The following is a 17,230-nucleotide window of genomic DNA, read 5'->3' as shown; positions in this document are numbered from 1 at the left end:
GCAGCTCTGCACTGGGAATCGGGTCATGCCACAAACCAGCCACAAGCCAGCCACAAGCAGGTTCCTCCCTTCCCTTGCCAGGAGGTTTGGAAATGAGGTGCCGGATACTAAATCAGTGTACTCAGTCCAAACCACCCACGGGAGGCACCTGAGGAGCTTTGAAAAAATATCCTTGACCCCCTCTAGGAGTTCCACCCCTTCTGATTCTGCTGGTCCCGGTGGAGCTCACTGGTTTTTAAATCTCCCAGGTAATTCTAATGAGCTGCCAGGATGGAGCTTCACCAGCCAGACAGTAACAAAGACTCCTTCATCCTTGACATTCTGTGTAATGATTCCTTTTCACCGAGAGCTGATAATCTCGGTATAGAACTGGAAAACATCAGTGGGACATTTTCCAAAAGTGCTCCTCAAAAATTAATCCTTGGTAGAAATCAGAAAATAAGCACAATTCATGCTTTGGTCAGACTTGGCACCCATCCTGCATGATGGACTCTTTCACTGGGGCAGCTGCCATTAAAGGACCCAAAGGATCCATCTCCTGATTTCCCACTGTAATCTTAATGCCCGCCCTGAAGTATGCAAAAAGACACCTGGTCAAGCTCCACAAAGCAATCATGATCAACTGCACCACCACTACACACAGTCTGCACTGCTGTGAATGAGCCATGTGCATCACCACCAGCAGTCCCCTAGTGACAGTGCTAACGAGCAAAGAGTACACAGGCATGCATGCACACACACAATGACATAAACACAAACACATACACACACCTCACATTCATACAGCAGCTTCTAAGTCAAAGATTGGAGTCAAAGAGTTATAAAGTGGCCTGCCTCCCACATAGAGTTAAGTGACTGATGAACAACCTTCTAGTTGAGTGGTCCATACAGTGGGGGAGATAACTGACAACAGGGTAGACTTGGGGAACCCCAACATTCCCCTCCCTTCATTCTTCTGAGGCCTCTCCCCATTGTCAGGGATCCATGCAACTTGTCGCCAAAGTCACAGGCGACCTTGAGTACATTCTGATGCATCACCTTATGCTGCACACCCTCGTGCTGGTGGTAAGAATCTAGCTTAAAGGACACTTCTGGCTAGAGATGGGCTCAGTAGTGGAGAGCTTGCATAGCACGCGTGAGGCCCATGCTCTTCCCTCTCCCCACCTCCTCGGTCCCCACAGTCCTCTTCTTCCACCACACAACCCACACTTACTGCAAGCCGCACAGGTGAAACAGGCATCATGGTAGAGGTTCCCCATAGCCTGGCAGGCCTGGCCAGCCCCAAATACTCCTTTGCTGCATTTCACACAGGCTCCTGCAAGGCAAGAACACACCAGTGAGTCAGAAAGGGAATGGGCGAAAACCAAGTCATAAAACAGCCAATGAGTAAAGCGAGAGGCCACCCCTCCCCCAGCAATCAGCCTGTCACTAGAAATGTATTTCCATCACCCTCCCGCCCTTCTGAAGGTCAGTCCTTTCAACTGCAGAAAACCACCACCAGGCTGGACTTCAGGCCTCACACTGTCCTCCATACTGTCATGTTCATGTTCAGAATATCTCGCTGGGTCAACCCACAACCCTGCCCAGAACTTTCAAAGGTTCCCATATTTATATAACTGCCCCTTTCCGCCCTCCACAGATGATCAGGAGCAGCCTGAGGCTGCCTGCAGAAAAGGAGACGAGAGATACACCTCATGAGTCGGTGTAACCCTGTGGGCCCAGACAGAAGGGAACTCGGCTTGTCAGGGTTTAACCCAACACCCTCTCCCCCGTTGCTCATAAAGCAAACAGCACAATGAATAGCACCTTCAAGTGGACATTGTGACAACCTCCCAAGACTTCCTGCTACTTTATCACTTCCTCCTCTCTCTGTACCCTGTCCACCAACGCTCTCTTCCAGTTCCCCTTTCTCTGAGGCCCGGGACCTGCTCCCTCCGGTTCTCTATGCTTGAGCTTCATCCCTGGGGCTGCTGGCATCCTTTCGCACCACTCTGACCACTGAGCACAGATACAAAGCAAGGAAGGAAGCCACTTGTGTCCAAACCATCGGTCACAGAGCGAGGACAATCCCATACAAAGCCGCGTCAGTAGGAAAATATTTCATCTATGTTGCGTGTAGTAAATGGATAGAAAAATCCTTTGTAGATGGGGAAAAAAAACAAGAAATGCAAGTGTCACATTCTAGGAAAGAAGGTACTTACCGAGGGCTAGAGCCTGGACTGGGAGTTTTTAATCTCTGAGTTTTCAATTCATGTCACACACACAGGGCCCCTCACATAATGAGGGAGCACCTTCCTCCACCCTCTAACACACAACATGTTCAGGGGCTCGAACCCAAGGCCCCCCTGCCCTGGATCTCCTCCTGCCACCTGGCCTGCCCTCCATTCTGCCTTACTTCCCCACACACGCCATGTGCCTAGGACTTCAACAGTAAGGCCTCTCCCATGAGGATGCGTGGCTCACAGTCCCTTCTGCCCTCCTGCCAAGGACACTGCTGCTGAGTGCCTTCCAACTGCCCCTCCAGTCGGTACAGCATCAATCCACCCACAAACACTCCTCCATCTCTTGTGACCCGGCTGTCTGCAAACACTATCAATAGGATGAGACTGCACTTGAGCCCCTATTTGGGGAAACTGGCCTCTGCCATGGCTGACAGGTGGGTTGCCCATCCTCACCTGAATCCTGCACTGAGCCTAAGTGGCCCAGGCTGAGAAAAGGCTGGGGTTCCACAAAAAGAAAAAAAGCAAGCCACTAGCTTCCCTCTGCTTTCCCAGGGCCTTTAGGCTATCAGATTTATAGACATGCTCAGCAGAGGGGAGTAAGAAAGCGCCATCACCTATTACTGGAATAATCCAGACTCAAAAGCCAGGAGGAAAGTGAGGGGAGTAAGGGAATGAACTTTTAGGGGGAAGCCGGGGTGGTGCACATCTGTAACCCCAGCAGTTTGGAGGTTGAGGCTGGAGGATCTCAAGTTCAAGCCCCAACTAGGCAACTTAGTGAGACTTGGTCTCAAAAAAACAATAAAAAGAAGGGCTGGGTGGGGTGGAGGTAACTCCACTGGGTTTGATCCCTGGAACCACCAAAAAAAGAAAAAAAAAAAAAACCACCCCGTCAAGAGGAGTGAGGAAGAGGACATTTTCCCCTGCAATTTGACTTTCTGCCCTAGAATCCATTCTCTAAACTACAGCTAGAGTGATCTTTTCTAAAAACAGCTTTAATGAGGTTTAAGTGTCACACAATAAACTGCACACATTTAAAGGGTGAGATCTGATAAGTTTTGACATATGCATGCACCTGTGAAATCACCACCCTACAATGAAGATAGTAAACACACCCAGCACCGAGTCCACAGCTCTGCGGGCCTTTTGCAAGCCCAAGCTCCTTCCTCTCCTGTCCCGGGGCAACCGCTGCTCCCCTCTGTCATCACAGATTACTTTGTGTTGTCGAGAGTTCCTGTAAGTGGAATCTGGAGCATGTACTCCTCTTCATCTGGTTTCTTTCGCTTGGCATAATTATTTTGAGATATATCCAAGTTCTCTTGTGTATCAATAGTTTATTCCTTCTTATTGCCACACAGTATTGAATTATAAGGACACAGCACATTTCATTTATCCATTCACATGTTGATGCGCATACAAGATGCTTCTAGTTTGGGGCTATTACAAATAAAGCCGCTATCAATACTTGCACTCAAATGTTTGCATGGACATTGTTATGTGAGGTGTCCCCCAAAAGCCCACATGTGAGACAATGGAAGAAAGTTCAGAGGAAAAATGATTGGGTTATGAGAATCTTAACCCAATCGGTGAATTAATCCCCTGATTGGGATAACTGAGAGGTAACCGAAGGCTGGTAGGGTGTGGCTGGAGGAGGTGGGCATTAGAGGCGTGGCTTTGGGGAATATATTTGTATCTGGCAAGTGGTGTCTTTCTGATTCCTGTTCGTCATGTGAGCTGCTTCCCTCTGCCACACTCTTCCACCATGATGTCCTGCCTTTCCTCGAGCCCGGAAGAATAGAGCCAGCCTTCTATGGACTAACACCTCTGAAACCATGAGCCCTCACATAAACTTTCCTCCTCTACTATTGTGCTAATCAGGTCTTTTAGTCACAGCGGTAAAAATGCTGATTAAAGCAGATGTATTTCCTTTTCTCTAGAGCTAAGAATGGCTGGGTCTTATGGCTGGTATATAGCTAACTTCCTAAGAAACTATCCAACTGTTTTCTGAAAAGGTTCAACCATTTTACATTCCCACTGGCAGTTTATTAGCATTGCAATTTCTCCACATCCTTCCAACTCCTGGTGTAGACAGTCTTTATCTATTATAATAGGTACATACATAGTGGGTTCTCAGTGAGGTTTTAATTGGCATTTCTCTAGTAACTATGTTGTGCATGAGCATCTTCAAGTGCTTATTTGCCATCGTCTTCCTATTCTGTGTGTGTGTGTGTGTGTGTGCACATGCCTGTGTGTGGTACTGGGGATTGAACCAGAGGTCCTCTACTACTGAGCCATAACCACAGCCCTTTTCCACACAGGGTCTCACCAAATGCTGAAGCTGACCTTGAACTTGTTCTCCTCCTGCCTCAGCCTTGCCCTCCTATATCTTTAGTGAAGTATCCATTCAAATCTTTTGCCAAGCATGGTGGCGCACACCTGTAACCCCAGCAACTTGGGAGGCTGAGGCGGGAGGATCACAAATTGAAGCCAGCCCAGATTACTTATAAAATAAAAAGGGCTTGAAATGCAGCTCAGGGGTAAAGCACCACTGGGTTTAATCCCCAGTAACCCCCCCCACACACACACACACACCAAAAAAAAAAAAATCCTTTGTGCCTTTTGTTCTTGTTGTTGAGCTATGAGCATTCCTTATATATTCTGGATATAAGTGCTTTAATGGCTATTGCTACAAACTCCACCTTAGTCTTCCTAGACTCTCAGCTCCATTTCTACTAGGGGGATCTGCCAGCTCTGCCTCCCCTCTCCTAGTGCCAAGGCCTGGAAGTCCCCTCAAGGTGACAGCAGGGCCTCAGCTCCGGGAAGTTACTGTCCTTCCTACCCTGATGTTGTATCTTAATGCTCTATTTTATCCTTGTGCCTGAATTTTATTTGTTCTTTCTATTTGGAGTTGCTTTGGGCTAGGGGTTAACCCAGTCCCCATCCTTTCATCTGTGGAGTGTGCATTTATTAACACATCCTACATGCCAAACACTGTGCTAGACAACACAGCTTCTTCATTGAACAACAGTCCAACAGTGGATAAAATCATCACTTTGCAGATGAAGAAAGCGAAGTTCAAAGATGAAGCAGAAAGCCCAAAGTCAGGCTCACTCTTCATCCGTGACCTTTCCAGTCCCCCTTAACACTTATAAGGGCTAAGAGAGTTAAGAGGAAGGAAGGCCAGACACACTCTGCTCATCCTCAAACTTAGTGTCCTCAGATTCTGGGGCACCAACAAATCCACAGGCCAGCTCGCCAGCAGGAGCAGAGCCCCTTCTTGGGTGCAGCTTCGAGATGAAGGTAGCCCACCCTTCTCCCCATACAGAGATGGCTCTTGGGGTCCTGGGCACAGAGGGGGCCCAGAAGAGAAGGTTTGTGTTTGCGAGGCCTCTGCTTCCTGGGACCACCTGAGGAGCTGGGGAACTGGGTGGGGTTGTGAAAGACCATTACTAAATCGATAGATGGAGTGGGGACTCTTTTTTAATATGACATTTAGCATTTTGGTTTCTTCCCTTTCTGCATTTTTTTAAATTGAATTTACTTTTTAGAGCAGATAATTGTAAAACTGAGCACAAAGTATAGATTTTCCATATTCTCCCTGCCCTGATACACGCACAGCCTCCCCTGTCACCAACACCCCCCACTCCAAAGTAGAGCCTCTGTTAACAAATATGAGCTCACACCGGTACGTCACTATCACTTGGTGTTCACAGTTTACACTGGGATGGGCTCTCGGTGTCCTATGTTCTATGGACTCAGACAAATACGTAATGTAATGACATGTATCCACCATTATAGCATCATATATAGGGTAGTTCACTGTCTAAAATATCCTCTGTGCTCTGCCAATCATCCCTCCCTTTCCCCTAACCCCTGGCAATCAATAACCTTTGCACTGTCTCCACAATTTTGCCATTTTTAGAAGGTTGGGATCTACAGTACATAGCCTTTTCAGATTGGCTTCTTTGGCTTACTAACTGCCCTTGACGTTCCTCTCTGCCTTTTCATGGCTTGGTAGCTCATTTTTTAAGGCTGAATGATATTCCACTGTCTGGATGGACCCATTTCTTTATCCATTTGCCTACTAGAGGGCATCCTGGTTGCTTCTGAGTTTGGGAAATTATGAATAAGGTTGCTATAAACATCGATGTGCATGTTTCTGTGTGGATGTAAGTTTTCAGCCTTTTTGACCAAATGCCAAGGGGCGTGACTGCTAGATCATATGGTAAAAATATGTTTCGTTTTATAAGAAGCTGCCGAACAGTCATCTGAAGTAGCTGTACAGAATTCTTTCCCACAGAAAGGACAAGGACTAGGGACAGCTTCCTTTTGTGAAAGATGTACAACAGGAGACAAAGAGCCACCAAGGACTGTTCAAGCACTATACCGCCTGTCTTTTGTAGCTCATGGTTTTCTGCAGGAAAGGCTAGTGGTATCTGTCCCCTGCCACCTATGAAAAACAAAACAAAGCAACACCAAAACCCTGCTAAGAGGGCTGGGGTTGTTGCCCAGTGGTAGAACGCTTGCCTGGCATGCGTGAGGCACTGGGTTCAATTCTCAGCACCGCATACAAATAACTAAAATAAAGATCTATTAACAACTAAAAAATATTTTTTTAAAAAAACTTGCTAAGGGCAGAGTTTGGCCGTATATTTTAGTGTCCCCATAAATAGAAGAAAAGCAAGTGTCCCACACACAGTAGATGCCAGGTAAGCACCAAATGCATTTGAAAGCCAGACGCAGTGGCGCGCCCCTGTAACCTCAGCTACTCAGGAGGCTGAAGCAGGAGGATCGCATGTTCAAGACCATGGTCAACTCAGCAAGGCCCCCCTCAAAATTAAAAGGGCTGGGACATAACTCAGTAATAGAATGCTCCTGGTTTCAATCTCCAGTACTGATGGGAAAAAAACAAAAAAAATTGTCAAGAGTTGGGGAGAAGATGCTCAAGGTTGAGGGAAGAGCCACATGGCTAGGAAAGCCAGAGATATGTGCACAATTCTGGGGCAGTTGATATGAAGGCAATGACCCTGAGACACTGGATTTAAAGGAAAGAAGTTCTATCTAGTGTCGGGGTGGAGAGGAGGGAACAGAGAAGACACTGCATGCCTAGGACAGCAGGAAGGACTTACAAGGGGCTGCAAAGTTTTTCAGGGCAAAAGCTTCCCCTCCCCCGGGGCGCCAAGATAGTCACTGACTGAGGATGCCCAGACCTGCTGTGGCCACTCCCAAGCAGAATCTCCCAGAAGGCAGGGATCCTAGTCATTCTCAGCTTATCCCTTCCCTGCTGATTGACTCTCATCCTGGAGACCCCAGGCAGTTGCTCAGAGTTTTATATAGTCTTCCATGTGACAGAAAAGAAAAACTGGGTATCCAGTACAAAAAAAATACCAACACCATCACTTATTATAATGTAATGACCTTTAAGGGGTCAAAGCAATGCAACAGGCCTTCTGCTAAGGACTTTCCACTCACCACAAGTAAACAAAAAGTTCTCCCATGAAGGGCATTTGACTTTTTATCACTACTGTGGCCAGACTGTTGACATCATTATTTTGGTTCTAGACCAATGGCATTGGTGACCTGTAAATCAGACTGGCCTCTCTGTGCACAGAGGTGGTTTTCAAACTGTTTTAATGGATAAAAACTTTTCTCAAAAAAAAAAAAAAAAAAGTAGTGGAATCTCAAAATATATAACAGACAGAAGGGAAGCAACTTGTCTAGGGTGGGACAGAGCCCGCTCTGCCTCCTGGAACAGCCGGGCCCTGCAGCAATTCCAGGGAGACTAATTGAAAACAAGTACCACAGCATAATGGATCAAAATGCACTGGCCTGGGCGGCGTTCCCCATGAAACAAGCTACCCCAAACTGGTATTGAATTGTCTCCTACACACCCAAAGCCAAAAAAACTAATTTGCTGTCTGACCAGCAGAGCAGCCTTCACATTTAGCCAGAGCAGATTTCCTGCTTCCCTCCTGCCCGCAGCCAGCCCGAGGACCATGGAGGCCAGAGGGCCTCCTTCAATTGAATCCACAGCCAACCTGGATGGTGACCTGGTCAGCATCTCTTGTCGTGATGAAAAGGTTTTAAATAAAAAGGCACCACAGTGCCAGCCAGTGAGAGTGGCTCTGCGTACCCTGGCACTTCTCAGTGAGGAAGGTGCTCCCAACACTGGACATCATGTGGGATCATGTAGCCATGAATCACTCCCTATATTCAGACAAGGTCTGGGGGCAGGAACTCAAAGATGGCAGATCTGCCTGAAGCCTCTCTGCAAGGCTATTTGGGGCACAAGTTGTACAAGGCTCTTTCTCAGTCAAAGGCTGCAGTCTTGCACTCAAACAGTTCTGGACATCAGCAGGTTCTGGAAGAGGAGCCAAGCCCTTGGGGCAAGGCTGAACCAATGACCCCAGTGACAGTTGGGCACTGGTGCACACCTGTAATTCCACTGATTCAGGAGGCTGAGGCAGAAGAATTGCAAGCTCAAGTTCAGGCTGGGAAACTTAGCAAGACTGTGTCTCAAAATAACAAGGGCTGGGGATACAGCTCGGTCGTAGAGTACCCTTGGGTTCAACACCATCCCCCATCAAAAAAAGAATGAACCAGAGAGTCCTCCCCAGCCACCCCATAAGTTCACAACACATCCCCAGAGACAGCTAGCGCTGAGCCTATGATGCACTAAGCAGATGGCTACTTCTCAAGTCTGCTATGCAGAGTCGAGGTGGGGTCGCCCAACATGACCTCCAGATGTAGGGACAAGGCGAGCTCCCCAGCTGATCCTAATGTGAGAACAGTTGAGAACCTTAGACCCAGACACTACAACACATGGCACTGCATCCCCCTGGCACCCTGAGATCCCCTGCCTCTGCTTCTCTCCACATGCTCCACAGTTCCCCAGTCAAACGCACGAGGCTATCACCAAGCCACAAAGGAAGTACTTAAGAGCCATTCTGGGCTACAGAGGCATTGCACCAGCCTACTTTCTTCATTCAGAAGCTGCCATTAAAACACACAAAGCCTCAAACCCAACAATGGCCTCACTTTGTTGCATTGGGAAAGGAAGCTTCTAAGGTGATGTCCCAATCAGACTATGCTGAGATTGCCAGCCAGACCCATTTGCAGGTGCTCTTTAGCCCAAGGGTGCTACCACTCTCTGGCCTGAACGATCCCCTGCCCTCCACTCTCCAAAGGAAGGAGTTGAAGACATCCGGAGAAAGCCCCGCACCCCTGCCCCAACCTCCTACACAAACCCTCCCACAGCCAGCCACCAGGGCACCCCCCCTGTTCTGCGCACACCCTTCTCTCCGGCCTCCTTCGCTTCCAGTCTCTCTCTACTCCACAGTGAGCCTTTTCAACTCTAATCTAAAATAGGAATGACCACTCTGCATGCAAAGTGTTGGGCACTACTAGGAGTTCAATGCAAGGAGGTGATGCCATTTATCACTTACCCAACTGGTTAAGAAAGAAAATAATGATAACATCTTTGCTGAGGGTAGAGAGAAAAGGACACTCCTGTTTCTCTTAGTGGAACCAAAAGATTGAATTTTTTTAAGTATTTTTTTAAATTTATTTTTTAGTTGTAGTTGGTCACAATACCTTTATTTTATTTATTTATTTATATGTAGTGCTGAGGATCGAACCCAGGGCCTCGCATGTGCTAGGCGAGCACTCTACCACTGAGCCACGACCCCAGCCCCTGAACAACTTTTCTAATGGATACTTTGGTACAATGTATAAAAAGCATTTTTTGAAAATTACATCATGTGACCCAGTTAATGTAACAGAAGTTTTGGGTGGCGGGAGACAAAGATGCTGACAAAAATAAATGTTCTCAGAAATGGTAAGTAGATAAATGGTTGCCCAGAGCTGGGGAAGAGGGAAACAGGAGTGACTGCTAGTGGGTGCAGGGTCTTTCTGGAGTGATGAAATGTTCCAAAGTTAGACAGTGGAAATGCTGATGCACAATTCTCTGAATACACTAAGAACCACTAGAATCAGGTGCGGTGGTGCACACCTATAATTCCAGAGACTCCTGAGGCAGGAGGGTTGCAAGTTTGAGGCCAGCCTCAGCAATTTAGTGAGGTGCTTATCAACTTAGCAAAACCCTGTCTCAAAATAAAAAATAAAAAGGGCTGGGGATGTGGCTCAGTGGTAGAGCATCCCTGGGTCCAATCCCCAGTACTGCAAAATTTAAATTCAAATGAATGTTCTATCTTTTTATTTGTTAAATCTGGCTATCTATGCTCAAGCATAAAGAAGAGCTAGCATTACTCATGCACACAACTGGTAATCAGTTTAAATGAATCTTCTAAAAGACTGCCTCACTATCCTATTCTAGGGAGTGCTGTTAAAAAACATTTTTAGTTTAGTATCACACACAGAAAGAAAACTCAGGGGCTAAGGGTGTAGCTCAGTGGTACAGAGTACACTCGGCACCCATGAGGCCCAGGATTTCATCCCCAGCACAAGGAAGGAAGGAAGGAATGGAGGGAGGGAGGGAAAGAAAGAGGGAGGGAGGAAAACACGAATGGTACAATATGATGCAATGATTCTTCCTCATTTTGAGGATCCTTCCTCAAAATCAGCACCCATGGGGCTGTGGCTCAGTGACAGAGTGCTTGCCTAGCATATGTGAGGCATTGGATTGGATTCTCAGCACTGCATATAAATACGTAAATAAAAAAAGGTCCATCGGTAACTAAAAATATACATGAAATTTTTTTTAAAAAATCAGCACCCATGAATAAGCACCAAGTAGCACCACCTCCCAAGTGGGCCCTTTCCCTAAGACTGCAGGTCACCAACATTCTAGGTGCTTCCCAGTGGCAAGTGCTTCTTTGCCCTGTCCATAGCCTCTCTCCTGCTGAAGACCTGCAGTGGCTTTGGTGTAAATCCTGAGCTCCAACCCCATCTCACAGTTTTCTCATCTGCCAAGTGGGGCATAATGGCACACACTTCCTGAGGGAGCTTTGAGGCTTGGGAGAGATCATGTAAGCTCCTGGCACCGGGAGGCATCCAGCGAAAGTCTGTTTCCTCCCTTCCGTTTCAGGAGAGATGTCCTCTTCCCTCGTTTCCTTCCAAGCCTAAGGACAGTGGTTAAGGAAAAGATATCAACCGCTGTCCCCACAGACTCTACATTCCAGGACTTCACAGTACCTCCTGCCCTCCCTGGGGGACCCCCAGGATCAGAGCTGAGGCCTCTGTTCCCAGGCCCCATGCTCCCCTCCCTATTGTCCCTGTCCCCCACAGGCCAGCAAAGCCCTGGAGGATGCTGCCCCATCTTTGAGCCCAGCACAGGCAGGAGCTCAATGAACATTAGCTGAATGAGTGAGAAGGAATGAATGAGTCACACGGCTCTGGGCTCCCATCTCCCTGCCTGCCCTCCCTCCAACCACAGAAAACACAAACGCCAGTGGGCGGCCGGGCACTGTGCACAGCTGAGTCAGAGATGGCTGCTATGACACAGAAAGGCTAAGGCAGTGACCACGGGCAGTGAGGAGCCCCTGTGCCAGCCAAGGCGGACCGCATGGAAAGGAATCAAACTGAAAATTCTTTTTTCTCTTTTTAGAAAAAAACACAAAAGCCTGAATTTTCCTCAGAATTAACACAAGGCTGATTTTATTTTATTTTCTGTGCCACTGGGGACAGAACCAGAGCTTCCTGCTTGCTAGGCAAGCGCTCTATTACTGAGCTATACCATTGCTCCCAGGCTGAATTTAGAGCTGCTTTAAATACATAGTTACCAAACTGGGGGTGGGGTGGGGTGGGGAGTAGACAGAGAAACAAAAGAAGACAAAGAGAAAAGTTGTTGAAAACCTGAGCAGAGTTTCTGCTCTCTCTCTCTCCCAGATGGCCCCTCTCTCCTTCTGGTCCTCTTCTTCCCCCAGAGATGGAGGCAATCCAGCCTCCCAGCAGGCTGGGGAGAGTCTCCCCATTTAGTGGCCAAAGAGTGCACCCACCAACAATTTTCTCCTTAGAACATCTGTGCCCCTTGCCAAGTGCTCACTTCCACCCTTAACAAACATGGGAAATCTTGCATGGTGAGAAGGGGGTGGGGGCGGCTGGGCTGGGTTCATGTCACAAAATAGAACTTTTAACATGGGTTTTGTACCTGACTTGAGAGTATAACACAGGACAAACTGCTAAGGCCCTTTTCTTGGAAAAGATAAAACACTACTTTCTGACACTACTGGGTTTAAAATCCACCAGTAAGCAAGGACATTGGCAGTGAATACACAGGTGTGACTCTCCTGGGCATCTCCAAGATCAAGACCTTCCTTCCAGGGAGGGGCCTGAATAAGGTCCTGTCCAGAGAAAGGAAACAGAATAGAGACGGGCTCCCAGCCATGAGTACCCATGGCTACGCACAGAGGGGAGAGCGGACCAGGGGCTGGAGACGGAGGTGGGAAGAACCTGGTTTTTGTCTTAATGGGACAGATCACACTGCTGGCTGGGTCAGACCTTTAGGAAGACTGTGGCTGATCAACAGAGGAGTTTTCCACATCAAGAACTGACAAGACACTTGTCAGGCTACCTCTCAAGAGTTAAGTGACCAGGGGAAGGAGCTGGGATTTGTCAGCAAGGTGAAGTCAAAAGATTCCTGTTGGAAGGGGAGGGAACTCGGGGTCTAAATTCTGATTTCACAGTTACTTGTCTAAGATGAGTCTGGGCTGACCCTGCAAGAAATAAGGACACCAGCCAGGGTGACAGTCTCCCAGGAATTCAAGAGACCCAAAGCAAGAGGCATTTTCAACAAATGGCTAAAAGAGAAACTGCTTCACTTACTGGCTTCTCTGAACACTGGAAAGCCCTGGAAGGGTGGCTACCCCACAATGGGCCACTTAGAGAGAGGGTTACCGAGGGCTAATACACTTGGAATCAACAGATGCTAGAAGGCCACTCTCATCTTTCCTTTTTCTTCCTTAAAAAGGAGATAAAAGACTCCCAGGCAGGGGCTGGGGTGTGGCTGAGTGGTACAACACTTGCCTAACATGCCTGAGGCCCGGATTCATCCTCAGAACCACCAATAGACAAAACCACAAGAGATTAATAACTCCCATGTAAAACACACCCTCCCTGTACCAGGAAAAAAGGGACACTTTCAGTGGTTAGTAACAGTTGAGAGAATTCTGTACAAAGCAGATCTTGTTAAAATAATTCCTATCTTCCTTTAGCCCCCACATATAATCGAATTAATTTCCTACCACTGTCTCTCTTTGTTCAACCTGATACGAAAGCACATAACTTTCTTCCTTCTTTGGATCTTCATTTTTTTATGAAGTGTCATGTAAAATTTATATTAAATTTACAAGCTTCTCTTTTGTTTCTCTTATGCCAACTTAATTCTCAGGCCCAGCCAGGATCCTAAGAGGAAAGAGACTTCCAACTTCTCCTATACCCTCTACTAGACATCATAACTTGCACTAAAATCTCCAGTTCTACAACAAAGTTAATTTTGATTCCCTCAGATTCTTTAAAATTGTATTATCTAGGGGTGAGGGGTATACTTCAGTTATAGAGCTCTTGCTTAGCATGTGCGAAGCCCTGGGTTCCATCCCCAGCATTGCAAAAATAAAGACAGAATTAAGTATCTATGTATTTTGTCTTGCCAGGCATGGTGATGCACATCTATATTCCCAGCTACTCAGGAGGCTGAGACAGGAGGACTCCCAAGTTTGCAACTAGCCTCAGAAACTTAGCATGATCACTTCTCAAAACAAAAATAAAAAGAGCTTGGATGTAGATGAATGGCAGAATACTTCCTAGCATGTGTGAGGCCTTGGGTTCAATCTCCAGTATCACCAAAAAAAAAAAAAAAAAAAAAAATCCCAAAACAGCTCAAATCCAAGGAGGAACTCACTCGCACATTGCTGGTGGGAACATTACATGGCACAGCCGCTTTGGAAAATTTTTTTGGCAATCCAATCAAAGACTGTACACAAAGGAAAATAGCAGATTCATTCATACTAGCCAAAAAACTGAAAGAAAGGAGAAAAAAAAAAGTTTCTCAATTGGAAAATAAAAAATCAGTAATATGTCCATAATTAATTTCACAGATAGCATCTGAGCAAAAGAAGCCAAGCTAAAGAGTACTACAGCATGTTCTTGCTATCTGCAGTGATCACGTTCCATAAAATTGCCAAGAACACTAAACCAGAGAATCTGGCACCATCACTCCTAGCACAAACAAAAGTGCGTGTTCCTGAGAACCTCTGGCCCCGAGATTTCCATCAACCAATCAGTAAACAAATGTGTATGTGTGTTTCTGTTTAAAGACACCTTGTTTTATACACTGCTGACTCAACACTGAACCCCCGGCCAATAGCGCCGTGACTCAATCATGAACTTGAGCTTCGACACCCCTGCTTTCTCCTAGGGCACTGCAGCCTGCTTGCTCTTAGGAAGGCTAGCCAGCACCTCAGCACCATGCTTGGGGGCCGCTTTAAACTGTGAGATCACAACAGAAAGCACAAAGATGCAATAAAAAAAGAAAGAAAAACAAAAACATGGCACTAAATCAGCCATGAAAGGGCACCTGTTTACTCTCTGAGACCTGAAGTGAGAAGGCAAGCTAGGCTGTAGCTGGGAAGGCAGGTGTTGGGGATTCAAATTTTTCACCACTCTCTGCACAACCAAGAATGATCCCAAAAATGCTGAGTACTGATTCTCGCTAAATCTTAGCAAGTAAATAAATATGCAAATTCAGGATCTGTGGGTGTGAGGCCAATCTGTCATCCCATTGATGGCCAGGGTCAATGGCCCTGCTGAAGTGGCTAGCTAGGCAGGTGAGTCTCCTTCCTCCCTCATGGCTCCATGTGCATTTCTTCCAGAGCTTTGCATTCGGTCAAAGAGGACAACCTTCCTGATAGAGGAGGACAGTACACAAGCAGACGTGCTCCTCTGCTGGAACCCCCATGCAGAATCCATGCATGAGGAGGAGGAACTGCACACGAATCTACACGAACTCATTTATATTTTTAAAAGAGGGAAAACTAAAAATGATGGAAAAGTCAGAATAGCGGTTGCCTGAGAATGGGCTCTAACTGGGAAGTGGCAAGAGAGAACTTACTGGGGATGGGATTGTTCTGAGTTACATGGGTGTCAAAACTCACCAGCCTACACACTCCACTGCATGTAAATGTAGCATTTTTAAAACACAGCTACAAATTCCTAGACACTCCTCCCATCAAGAAGTGGGTGTGTAGGAGGGCTTGTGCCTGCTCAGAGCACAGCAGAAGTGACCGTAAGTGACCTCCACGGCTGTGTCAGAGAAGATGGGGAACCAGTGGCACCAGCCTACCCTTGAGCATTCAAGGCAGAGATGAAAGTGCCCCGCCCACTCCACCCTCCGCAAACAAATGGGTTTTCTCAGCATCATCTCCGTTCTTCCTGCCCCCACCTTTACTTCCTTTGCGCCCTGGCTGTCAACTTGGGCAAAGCCACCTCTTGCCACATGCCACTAGCCCATCACCAGGCGTGGGTAACCCAGAGAGTTGGCAGCCACGGGCCAAGGGCAAAGGAGGGGGCTGCCAGCTCGAGTCTATTCACAGCTTCTAAAATTGACCTCTGGCAGGCCAACAAAGGGCTTCTGTTTAAGCCCCTGCCACCTGAGAGCAAGCCTCAGCTCCATCAGGCCAAGCTCCAGACAAACAGGCCTTTGGAAATTGCCTGGAAAGCCACCTCCCATCCTGCACCCCAACTTGGCCACCTGCCATCCTCCCCCACATGCCTCCAGGGAGGCCCACACCCAGGCAAGGGCTCCGGAGCCTGACAGTGGGGCAGGGCACAGGCAGAATGTCAGCCGCAGCCCTACATGAGCCAAATCCCAACCTTCCTCATTCCCCTCTGGATGGGAAATGTCATCTTCCACATCTCCTCCAACTACCTCGAGGGGAGGGGTGGTTTGGGGAGGCTCTGCATGTACTTGCTAAGCTCAGGGTACATTTTTAAGGTACCAGAAAACAGGCTCAGCGATGATCACTGCCCGCGTCATGCCATGTAGAGACAGCAGCTTCAGGCTCCCAGGACCTTCTTCCTCCAGGGAACACACACACTCTATGGCTGCCTGTGAGTCTCGTGCCACCCCCTGCCTCAGGCACAAGGCCTAGCTGGGCTCATTTGGTGGATGGCAGTTGTGAAATCCGCCTCCCTTGAACAAATCACCATCTTTCTGTTTAAGCATTTATGGTTCTGAAGGCTTCAGCTGAGACAAAGTAAAGATGCTTTGATACAATAGCAGCTTAGGAACAAGTGACCACTGCATACCACACATACCCTGTCCTAAGTGCTTCCAGAAAAGCAATGCAAGCCAGTGTGGGTTTAGATCAAGCAGCCACACTTAAAGAGCAAAACCAGGTGAAATTGATGTCAATTTTACTTAACCTGAGATCTTCAAAATAGTCTCATCAAACACAGAATCAACTTCAAAATATTAATGAGCTACTTTAGATTCTGTTTTCCAAACCGAGTATTCAAAATCCAGAGTGTCTATCACACTTATAGTACATTCAGTTCAGAGGAGCCATCTCTTTCTCCTATTAGTGCACCTCGGTCATCTAGAATGAGCCACGCTCTGAAGTGTGTGATAGCTGCAAGTGGTCAGTCATGCACACTGGACAGGTTACACTCAGTCTTCACCATAATTCAGTCTTCACCATAACCACATGTACATGTGATTGATGGAGAAACCGAGGCTAGGAAAGCTGAATAACCTGCCCAGTGCCTCACAGCTAGGGACTAGGTAGGGTGGACAGATGCAAAGCCCACATGCTCTGGAGGCTTTGCTCCCCACAAACAGTTCCTCAAGCCTGGTTTAGTACAAAATGAGTATCTCCCTGGAGAAGATCATGCATGCCTGCCACCCCATCCCCTGCTCCTGTCCAACCTGCCCAGGGCTTGGCGAACTGGTCCTTGGAACTCAGAAGATCTCTCAGTGGGATCAAGCAGAAGCTACCCCCTCTGTGACTTTGCCTGAGACTAAAACTCCCCTGACTTCCTCACCCCTCTATCCAGTT

The 17,230-nt window shown here is 47.4% G+C and overlaps 1 protein-coding gene across 2 annotated transcripts in view; it reads right to left on the bottom strand.

The window, feature by feature from the left end:
* Positions 1-17,230, bottom strand: part of Limd1 (LIM domain containing 1) — a 54,770-nt gene that overhangs the window by 26,092 nt on the left and 11,448 nt on the right. For both annotated transcript variants that reach the window (XM_027932263.2, XM_027932264.2), the window contains exon 2: positions 1,214-1,315. In XM_027932263.2, coding sequence (XP_027788064.1) covers positions 1,214-1,315 — 102 coding nt within the window. The remainder of the gene's footprint in view (positions 1-1,213; positions 1,316-17,230) is intronic.

This window comes from Marmota flaviventris, chromosome 1 (genome assembly GCF_047511675.1).
Source record: "Marmota flaviventris isolate mMarFla1 chromosome 1, mMarFla1.hap1, whole genome shotgun sequence".
NCBI lineage: Eukaryota > Metazoa > Chordata > Mammalia > Rodentia > Sciuridae > Marmota > Marmota flaviventris.
The sequence above is the reverse complement of the archived record's forward strand: the minus strand, read 5'-3'. Positions and strand labels throughout refer to the sequence as shown.